The sequence below is a fragment of the Lingula anatina genome, chromosome 10 (assembly GCF_051362555.1).
Source record: "Lingula anatina isolate TDL-2025a chromosome 10, LinAna3.0, whole genome shotgun sequence".
NCBI lineage: Eukaryota > Metazoa > Brachiopoda > Lingulata > Lingulida > Lingulidae > Lingula > Lingula anatina.
In genome coordinates, this window is record NC_141776.1 from 15,660,648 (window position 1) to 15,670,887 (window position 10,240).

Consider the following 10,240-nt stretch of genomic DNA (forward strand, 5'->3'; position numbering starts at 1 on the left):
GGTCCAAACATTTGGAAGGAACGTTGTGAAAGGGCACTCTGGGTGCAAAAATAACCTTGTTCATTTTTTTAGGCTGTTACGAAGTTGTAAACAGATAATGCTTTCCTTGAAAAATTGAAAGACTTAATTTTATAAAATTTTATAAATTACTTACCGATTTGATTTTTGTATAATATTTTGTGTAGTAAAAGAATTTGAATACAACACGCTGCTGACTTATTTCCAAAAACCAATAAATAAGTAAAATAAAATAGATAAACAACAACAAAAAAAGTGTTACTTTCCAGAGCATCAAAACATTTAAGCGGTCATTAACAAAAAGGAACAGTTTTTTTATCTTTTTGCTTTCTTCCTTTCTTAATTTTTTTTCTTTTTTTTTTTTTTTTTTTTTTTTTGTGAGTGTATCTTAAATGTGTGTGACGGGGTAGGACGTAGGACGTGCGAGGAAACCCCCTATCTGGTAGTCAAAGTTAAAAGTTACATGTGTGTACCAGTTCAAGTTGCATGTGGCTCCTATTATTTCGTATATGCGAAGCCTTTGATAAATATAATACAGATATCAGGCCAAACTTTCTCTCTAGCAAACAAAGCTGGTAAAAGAGAACATTTTTTCGTAGTAGCAAAGAAGCATTAACGAAGTAGTGGTGTGGAGCATATTTGCAGTAGAAATGTAGTATAGCCTACTGCAATTCTACTCCAAAAAGTACATAGGTTTGTACATAGAGGAGCATTAATGCAGTAGATTAGCAGCATGATAGAAGCATGTTTCAAATATGCTAATTAGCTCCCAAATCGAAGCAGATTTGAGGCATGTTTGCAGTATGATTGCAGTAGTCTACTGCGCTGGAGTATCTACTGCGTTTTCGTGCGGGTTATCTGATATATGGACGGTGTTAATTAAAAACTGGCAAACGAGCTACAAGCATGCTTGAAACCTACGCGACCAAAAATTTGGCCAGAGTTCGCTGAAGTCTGTGTCACAGCTTATCAAAATGCCCTTTGAAGTTTGGCGAGGAGTTTAGGCCTATCTACATGTAGTTGTGATGTGGCTCCTAGTATCTCGTATATGCGAGGCCTTTAGTAAATAGAATACAAATATCGAATCAAATGATCTCTCTAGCAAAGAAAATTGGTAAATAGAAAACTGCGTTGGTGAAATCGATAAGTACTCGCTCTTATTTCAGAATGGCACTGAGCAAAGGAAAGTCACCACTAGGTTTGAAAGCTTATGAAGATGATGTACAAAGAAACGGTCACCGTCCGCTGAGTCCGACACAGCGTTACGAGTATGAGCACCAACGACTCTTAACCTTTGCCAATTGGCCTGATTGGGCATCTGTTTCTGCTGCTAGGCTGGCAAGTTACGGCTTTTTCTACACCGGCAGGGACGATGAGGTGGAATGTTTCGCTTGTCATCGCAGCGTTCGAGGTTGGAAATTGGGCGACAACCCCGAAAACAAGCACCGCCAAGTATCACCAAACTGTTGCTACATAAATGGTGTTAATAAAGAGAATATTCCGATATATGTTGAAGTCTCATCTCCCGAAGAAAATGCAGGACTTCAAAGAACAATCTACACCCCTCTTGGTCTTCGGCATCTTGGGACTCCGGTGCCACAAGGTTCCCAACATGCTGAGGGTTCTTTGAGAGGCCCAAATGGAAATTCAATGACAGGTGTAGTCACCCATGGCACTGACAGTGAAATAAGAAACCGTGCTGACGAAAGGACAGAATCACGGAACGAGGCCACCAGAAACCCGCGATCTGCTGTTAATCCAAACGCTCAAGTCGGCGTTGACACTACTGACAATCTTGCCGTTAGGAGGTCACCGCCAACTGAAACGCGCCAAAACAATCCCCAATCCTCTGACACTACCACTCCGACACTTGCAAGTGTTTGCGAAAGTGAAGATTTTATGTTGATTATGAGGGAGAATGAGTTAACTCGTATGCAAACCTATGCTTATTTTCCAGACAGTTGTCCTGTCAGACCCAGTGTACTCGCAAAGGCGGGATTCTTTTATTTAGGGGCTTCAGATATTGTGAAATGTGCTTACTGCAGCGGTATGATCACATCATGGAACAGGGGCGATGACGCATTTGAAGAACATTTGAAACATTTTCCGTTGTGTCCATTTGTACAGCAAAGACAAAATCGAGAGCAGAGTTCGACCCAGCAAAACAATTTATTGTTTGACGATAACCCAATAGTGACTGAACGACCAAAACATCCCCAGTTTGCAATTGAACAGAACAGGATTTTGACTTTTGAAAACTGGCCCATCAGTAAGCGGCAAACACCAAGAGAACTTTCCATAGCGGGGTTCTATTACGCCGGGTTTGAGGATAATGTGAAATGCTTTTTCTGTGGCGGGGGACTGAGAAACTGGGAGCCACAGGATGACATATGGACTGAGCATGCGCGCTGGTTCCCAAATTGTGGGTATGTGAAACAGTGTAAAGGAGTGTCTTTCATCAGAGAAATACTGCAACTCAATTCCGCTAACGACCAGTCTTACATCCAAGTAAGTCAGACCCGACATACCCATGAAATAGAGGCAAGGGAGATTGAAGCTCGGTTAGATGCACCATCTGCCCAGAAAGTAATAGCAATGGGTTATTCCCGAGATTTAGTAAGAAGGGCTATAGGAAATAGACTTACAACTGTTGGCGACGATTTCCCTAATCTACAGTCTTTAGTAGAAGCCATTCTTCGAATTGAAGAGGAACATGAAGCGGGAGATGGTGGTGGTGACAGAGAGATAAGAACTAGGTTAGGCGCACCATCTGCTCACAGCATGGTAGTTGAAATGGGCTGTTTTAATATGCAGTCCTTGATGGAAGCTCTTGGTGAAATAGAAAACGAGCAATAACATGGGGAATGGGGAAACCAGCTCGACAAATGATCCCCAAAATGTTACAGTAGCCAGGGGTCAATCAGACCAATCACCTCCAAATGACACAGCACCCTCCGTCAATACAAATAATCCCCTGCACCCGCTAACTTATCAGACAAACTAAGACAAGAAAATAAACTTCTAATAGAACAGAGAATATGGAAAAAACAATGTAATTAGGGTGAGGGACGATGAGTTTGTTCTCTTGTCGTGTGCTCATCTCGTGTATTGCAATCCATACGCTCCGTCTCCCCGAAAATGTCTGGTTTGTGAACACAAGATTAGGAACACAGTAAAAAACCTGTCTATGCTACCTTGGCTCCCCTGACGAGTCCACATGGACGAAACACGAAAGTTGAGCAGACGGCGGGAAAACTGCCGACAGTTCTCTTTTTGTGTCGATGTACAGTTCCAATGCACCAACGACTACAAAAAAATAAAAAAAAAGATTATATCAGATCATCCATAAATTTAAAGTCAATTAATAGGAAAATGCACATAAACACATAAAAAACATAACAGCCATAAAAACACACATTAATAAATTCCCCTGAACTCATTGACCCCGCTGACTTTTCACACAAACTAAAAGAAGAAAATAAACTTTTAAAAGAACAGAGAATATGTAAAATATGTAAATTAAGGGACTCTGTGGATGTTCTCTTGTCGTGTGCTCATCTTGTGTGTTGCAATCCATGCACTCCCTCTCTCCAAAAATGCCCAGTTTGTGTTATAAGCTATCTATGCTAGCTTGGCTCCCCTGACGAGTCCACATGGACGAAACACAAAAGTTGAGCAGACGGCGGGAAAACTGCCGACAGTTCTCTTTTTGTGTCGATGTACAGTTCCAATGCACCAACGACTACAAAAAAATAAAAAAAAAGATTATATCAGATCACCCATAAATTTAAAGTCAATTAATAGGAAAATGCACATAAACACATAAAAAACATAACAGCCATAAAAACACTCATTAATAAATTCCCCTGAACTCATTGACCCCGCTGACTTTTCAGACAAACTAAGAGAAGAAAATAAACTTTTAAAAGAACAGAGAATATGTAAAATATGTAAATTAAGGGACTCTGTGGATGTTCTCTTGTCGTGTGCTCATCTTGTGTGTTGCAATCCATGCACTCCCTCTCTCCGAAAATGCCCAGTTTGTGTTATAAGCTATCTATGCTAGCTTGGTTCCCCTGACGAGTCCACATGGACGAAACACAAAAGTTGAGCAGACGGCGGGAAAACTGCCGGCAGATTATTTTGTGTGTCGGGAGTATCACGAAAGAGCTGCAAAAGAGAGTTCCTTTGAGATAACGTTTACTTAAACCTTTTGTGTTCATTTCAACTGTTTTTCTTTGACTATAACTGCTGACTTTTTCCAAGTATATGGTTTATAACATAGGAGCAAATTCAAAATTTGTAATTTAGTTTGTCATTTCTGGAATGTGTTTGTAAAATATGTAAATGTAAGAAATGTAAAAAAACGTAATATTAGTTCAAAAGCTGGTGGTCAGTGTGCATGACAATTGTAACGCTTCATAATATGGAAGTTTATGTGTATATGAAATTGCTAACATCTTCACATTTTTATTAATCTTCAGTCAACCCTGTAAATCGTCACGACTGCTCAAATGAAGACAAGATTACTTTTTTATTATTATGAGGAGTGTACATGTATAATGGTCTTCATTGTTGCTGATTAGACTGAATTTTGCAGAATCATATTTTAGTAATGCTCATTATCATTTTTACTAGACAAGTAGTGCAGCGTGATTTTCATTCTATGGCGAAAAAAAAAAACAATATACACACGCTAGACAATAGCAGTGTCACCCCTACTGAACCAATACTTTGGGGGAGATAAATGACTGTGGGATGATATGCTCCTGGTATCATTTTATTGACATCAAATTCCACAAAAAGACCAACGATACAATCCCATGGTACATCGGTTTTATTCTCATTAGTCACATTATAAGTAGACCAGGCATTATAACTTTGATTACTCTGATTTAGGGGGTGACACTTCTATTGTCCAGTGTGTGTATATATTATTATGATGCTATCGGTCGCCTTTTTGCACTAGTCTTTATTTTGTTTCGAAGTTCGACAATTCAGTCAATAAACGGACCGTTGAATTCTAGGTCTCTTTAAACACACGACATTTGTTCAAATGACGTGGGGTATTTTTAATTATTGTGTAAAACTATTACTACTATTATTATTTTTGCTAATAACGGATGTAACTGAACTGAGGATTTTTATTAATGGCTAAAATATAACAAAACATTCAACATCTAAAATTAATGAACTGAGCCAAAACACGCAACGAATTTTTTTTTTTTTCAATTTTTAAAAACACTATGAGACCGCCCAACATAGTCGCAAGCTATTTATTAACCTATTTAAAATAAATATTCTAGACATTTTTGGAGACATTACACATCATGCTCGCTCCCTGGCAATTTCCAGCTTTATTATTTTAGGAAAAATATACTAGATTGATTGGAGAAAGTGAGATGGTCTGCGAGCAACAGTAACGAAGGTTAAAATCAAGTCTGTTTACGTTTTTGTGTGAGAACCCATAAATATAGTTATTAATTTTTAATGATTAAAGTTGCTAGACTGATGTTAGTAAAGTTCCACTTGGACAAAGAATTCTTCCTCTAACTTACTTTTAATAAAAAGCAAAAATATTGTTAAATGGGCCAATATATTGACAATGAGAGAATTTGAAGAAATAGATCCTAGTTAACATATCTATCTACCTTAATTGCAATTTTAATACATACAGATCCATTTGCCATTTGGCAATGAAAGCCTGGTGTAGAGAGTCGTAATGATAATCCAGAATTATGATAATTATACTTATTTTGGAATCATATAATTTATAACTTATCTTTTCAATTATACTTGTTTCACATTGAGAAATAAGTAAACAAGATAACCTCGACTAAAAGGCCCAATCCAAATCCCTTATTACACTTGAGAAATTTGACAAGAAAAACCACGCACGAGCGTTATTGAACAACACATGCCTCATTATCCCAAAAGTGGACCCCAACTTCCAGGATTAATTCCAGAGCACTGAGCATCAAAGATTATCAGAGTCTGACCAAAAATGTTAAGTACTTCGCAGCAGAGGACAGTTGTGTCGGGGAACGCGTACGTAGAGCTCTGCGCAAAGCCGCAAGGTGGAGCCACCTGGTAGAACGCCACGATTCTTCGTCCAGGAGGGGCTAACTTCACAGCTGCTTTCTCACACATACATTGTCCATAAGACTTCCCCATGTTATTAAATAAATTGGTATCAGTCAGCTTTGTGTTCGCAAATCTTAACTTTGCTAAACGTTCGCAATCCACTGGGCAACGCTGTAACGCATTAACACACTGGGGGGACAGGCCAGGGGTTACTTGGGTGACTGGGGGGATTTGTCGGCGCTTCTTGGTGTTGAAGAACTGGGGGTAGACATCTGTGATCTTTGTCGTTTTGGTGCCGTCTTCTAGCCACACGTCGCTCTGACCCTGGCCATAGATAATATCTGGTAACTGCCAGAGTAGAGGACCCGGCGTGGTGGAATTCTCCTCGGCGTGGAGGCTACACTGGCATCTTAAAAGGTAAAAATAATTTTCTTTCTATATTGAGCACAAAAGTGTGTACAGGTTACTCTCTACTATACTACTAGTTTAATAGCAAACAGTATGTGTAATACAAAATGCAAATGGCATTATTACTGGGATATAAAGCATAGGATAAAACGGCTATTGCTAGAGTGATGGGTGTATCGTTTCTTCAAACTTTCAGTTATAATATATATAACCTATCAATATATATAAATAAAACAGAGAATGATAAAATAAGTAGACATAGGCAGACACGCCATCACTTTTTAGAGAGTTCTAAGTTTCACATTTTGTTTCCTTCTTGCACTTGAAACTGATGAATAGAAATTCACTCGTTACCATTTAAAGTTTTCGAAAATTGGTTGAAGGGAGTTATTTCATCGACGGTCTTGGGTAAGGCACCCTGAGCTTCAGAGCTAACTTGACACTAACCTTTTCACTGTAGCCTATCTCCATCGTGTCAAGTAACCTCTGACGAAAATAGTTTGACCTATTTTATATAAGCCAATCGAATCCATGTTTCAAAATTTTTCACCAAAGTTTGGTGAAAACGCTGATTGGTTGATCGTCAATCGGCAATCCTCGGCTGATTCCGCAAGCTCCATACTAACAACTTAGTTATTGTCGAGTGCGGAGACATCCGAGTAGTTCCGAGTGGTTCCGAGTGCATAACCGTACACAAAGAAAGCATGGAGTATATCGGAATTGAAACCAGAGCAGTATGATGCCCTGCATCATTATCTACTGAGAGACGATGTTATTTGCGTGCTGCCCACAGGTTACGGCAAGACCCTGATATTCAGCCTTATCTTTGATTGGTCCGGATTTGAACAAAGCGCGCTTTGACTCGTTCGCGTTCATTGGCTAGATCGTTTAATGAGTCATTGAGTGCGGGCTTTTAAATTTGATTGGCGGGCGGCGGAGGCAATCGAATCTGGTCAGAGGTTACTTGACACGATGGAGATAGGCTACAGTGAAAAGGTTAGTGTCAAGTTAGCTCTGAAGCTCAGGGTGGGGTAAGGGTAACGGGTCCTGATTGTGAGGGGAAAATTGCATAAATTATCAGTCAAATTACTTTGTTGAAATGATGTGTTAGTCTCGCCCAAGTATCTAACCCTAATACGAGAATGACGCAAAAGCTTTAAAATTAGAATTGAAAAAAAAATGGATTTGGAAATGGTAAATGTATACTTATACCGTGGTGATTTGGGGACAGTGTTGGAATATCCAGAAAAATTACAAATTGCTAGACTAACGCTTATTGTCTGACGTAAAACAATGCATTATATAAGGTATTCAAATTAAAATGTATCGATACTTTATAAGTTAAATTTTCTGAACTCTAAATAATAGACATATAAGCATCAATACTGCACCTTTCTGTGGAGTGTCCTTTGTTTATCTCTGAAAAAAAAGGAACAAATAGAAAGAATACACCGGTATGATGCAATATTTTTGTTCATATCAACATTATTTTCACTATTAATTTCCCATATGTTATACGGTTAATAATATATTTGCACATATCAAATATCTACGGCTGTGTAGCGATGACTACAATATATCCAATCAACGGGGCGTGTATTTTTCTTAATCAATGAGCATTTGTAGTGATATATATTCAGGACTGTAGGCTAGGAAAATGCTTTGATCAGCTGCTTAAAGCCTGAGTTATACATGAAAGTAGGTGCTTGTCTGTGGTACTCATCGAGGTTGTATTAATGCGGTAAGTTGGGAGATAGGAAAAGGCTAACACTTCATAGAGATTAATGTCAAGTCGTAACTGCCCACTGCAAACCTTAGCCCACGGCCCTGCCATCATTTTTGCAGTTCACAAACTTACCCCCGTAGCATTCCAGGCCTTTGACAGTTAAGTAAGCCTCTTCGGGGTAGTTATTGTCTGTGTCCCTCACGTACACACGTGTTACTGGTAAATAGCGTTTGTCTTCTAAGTAGCCCTCGTCACTTCTCCAAACCTTGTCATTGAGTAAACAGTTGCAGGGTTTTCTAAATAAAGAAACGATTGTATGAAATTACCACATACATTTTAACTATCCAAAAACCTCGTGATAAGAAGAACATTGATGAATTCGCAGACTTGTTGAAAAATAATAAAATTTTAAAGGATGAAAATTTAAAAATAATCCTCATACAAATAAATCCTCCTGACGCTGTAGTTAAGAGTCGAAATATAGGAATAAAAATAGGTACTTTATTGTTTATTTTGAGTTTTGTTGTGCCGAGGGATCAGTGAATTATCCTGTTTATACCTACCCCGGGTCATCACAGTGTCCCTGTACACCACAAGCACACATAAAACTGTTGGTGGGGGCGCCACCCCAGTTTGACATCGCCAAACCTTGTCTGGAAAACCACCAATGCGGTTTGTAAAATTGATGTGAATGGTAGCACAAAACCTTGACAAACTGGCGACAATTCCTAGATACCTTGATGAGGCTTTCGAGCTGGGCCATAGTCGGTTTGTAAGTAAAATCAACAGGCACAATAAAAGTGCTTGAATGGTGGAACCATTTTGGCTGTGAGGCGCTCTGGTGTGATACCAAGGTGATTCCATGTCCTGGGAGGTCTTTTGATGTTGTGCACGTGACCTGAAACGGTGGCTGTCCGCCTGGGCCGTCCGGATCTATGGTGTACACACCTGCGCTGAATGCTCCTCCACCAAAGTGCCGCAACACCTCTTCACAAGATCGGGGAACTTAAAAAACAATTGAAAGACTATAAACTGAGAGAGAGAGAGAGAGAGAGAGAGAGCAATAATGTCAGTATAATTATGTCTTAACCCACAGTACAATTATGAAGATGTTGATTTTCATGTGTCGATAAGAAGCCAATAACGGCAATCCGAGTTCTTTTCAATCAATTCAGTTTCTTTCCTAGCTGACATATTTAACCTAACATAGTGCATTCTCGTTTCCTACACGAAAAAAAACCACTACAAAATGCAACAATTGTTGATCAGGTTTGATATAGCGGTACCTACCAATGTTCCCATGTGTGGGCCTAAAAATACTTTGCACGATTAAGAAATTAAGAAGCAAAATATATGAATTTGCCATTTTGCAAAGAGTCGTTTCTCGCTTTCACAGTTAACGTCGTATCTGCTGATGGCCGGCGACTTATATAGGGGAAAGGAGGAAATAAATAGACTGAATATAAGGCGAGACGCCTTGTGAACATTATCAGTTGCTGTTTTAACCCCTGGACTTATCAAGATTAACCCCCTCCCACTTTTGGTGATAGATATTAAAGGAAGTAAAAAGTATTAAATTCGACATATTTTTCGACCTTGAAGCTGCACAGTTAAGAAGTCGATTTCCTCCAGCATGTACACACGCACTCGTGGATTCACTAATTAATTATCTTTTGTTTGTTTGTTTGTTTGTTTGTTTGTTTGTTTATATATTTTGTGGGGGTAGTGCAGGGGACGGGTGTGGAGGGGTGTGGGGGGGGTATTTTGACCATAGAAAAACTTATTACTTTGGGCTCCAAATTGGCTGCGCATCTGTACTTACATTGAGCTTGATTGTCTATATTACAACACAATACGCCCGGCAAGGAATTTCCGTCTTAATGACAACGTGCATAATACAGAACCGTGCTCCAATATTGTTCATGCTGAGCCTACGTTTATAAAAGGACTTTAAAAAAATTCTGAAATAGTTTACCGTCGTTTCTTTACATAACTTATTCATTC

At 39.0% G+C, this 10,240-nt stretch overlaps 2 protein-coding genes across 2 annotated transcripts; one reads left to right on the forward strand and one right to left on the reverse strand.

Annotated features, from left to right (window-relative positions):
• Nucleotides 1-1,185: 1,185 nt before the first annotated feature.
• LOC147759675 (baculoviral IAP repeat-containing protein 7-like) lies at nucleotides 1,186-5,041 on the forward strand. Its single transcript, XM_086998206.1, has 2 exons — nucleotides 1,186-2,774; nucleotides 3,862-5,041. The coding sequence occupies exons 1-2, from the start codon at nucleotides 1,186-1,188 to the stop codon at nucleotides 4,082-4,084; spliced, it is 1,812 nt and encodes a 603-aa protein (XP_086854332.1). The 3' UTR covers nucleotides 4,085-5,041.
• Nucleotides 5,042-5,187: 146 nt separating this feature from the next.
• On the reverse strand, nucleotides 5,188-9,953 carry LOC106179162 (uncharacterized). Its single transcript, XM_086997751.1, has 5 exons — nucleotides 9,527-9,953; nucleotides 8,800-9,241; nucleotides 8,369-8,532; nucleotides 7,902-7,929; nucleotides 5,188-6,511 (listed from the first exon to the last, which is right to left on the reverse strand). The coding sequence occupies exons 1-5, from the start codon at nucleotides 9,600-9,602 to the stop codon at nucleotides 5,944-5,946; spliced, it is 1,278 nt and encodes a 425-aa protein (XP_086853877.1). The 5' UTR covers nucleotides 9,603-9,953; the 3' UTR covers nucleotides 5,188-5,943.
• Between the last annotated feature and the right edge of the window lie 287 nt (nucleotides 9,954-10,240).

Bases quoted from the DNA above. Each gene is read 5' to 3' on its own strand.
- LOC106179162 (XM_086997751.1), bottom strand. From the start codon at position 9,602: ATGGCAAATTCATATATTTTGCTTCTTAATTTCTTAATCGTGCAAAGT. The intron at 8,533-8,799 runs GTAGGTATAAAC...TTCTTTATTTAG, and splicing joins GGACACTGTGATGACCCGGG to AAAACCCTGCAACTGTTTAC. The intron at 7,930-8,368 runs GTAAGTTTGTGA...CTTTTTTTTCAG, and splicing joins AGGCCTGGAATGCTACGGGG to AGATAAACAAAGGACACTCC.
- LOC147759675 (XM_086998206.1), top strand. From the start codon at position 1,186: ATGGCACTGAGCAAAGGAAAGTCACCACTAGGTTTGAAAGCTTATGAA. The intron at 2,775-3,861 runs GTTAGGCGCACC...ATAACAGCCATA, and splicing joins GACAGAGAGATAAGAACTAG to AAAACACTCATTAATAAATT.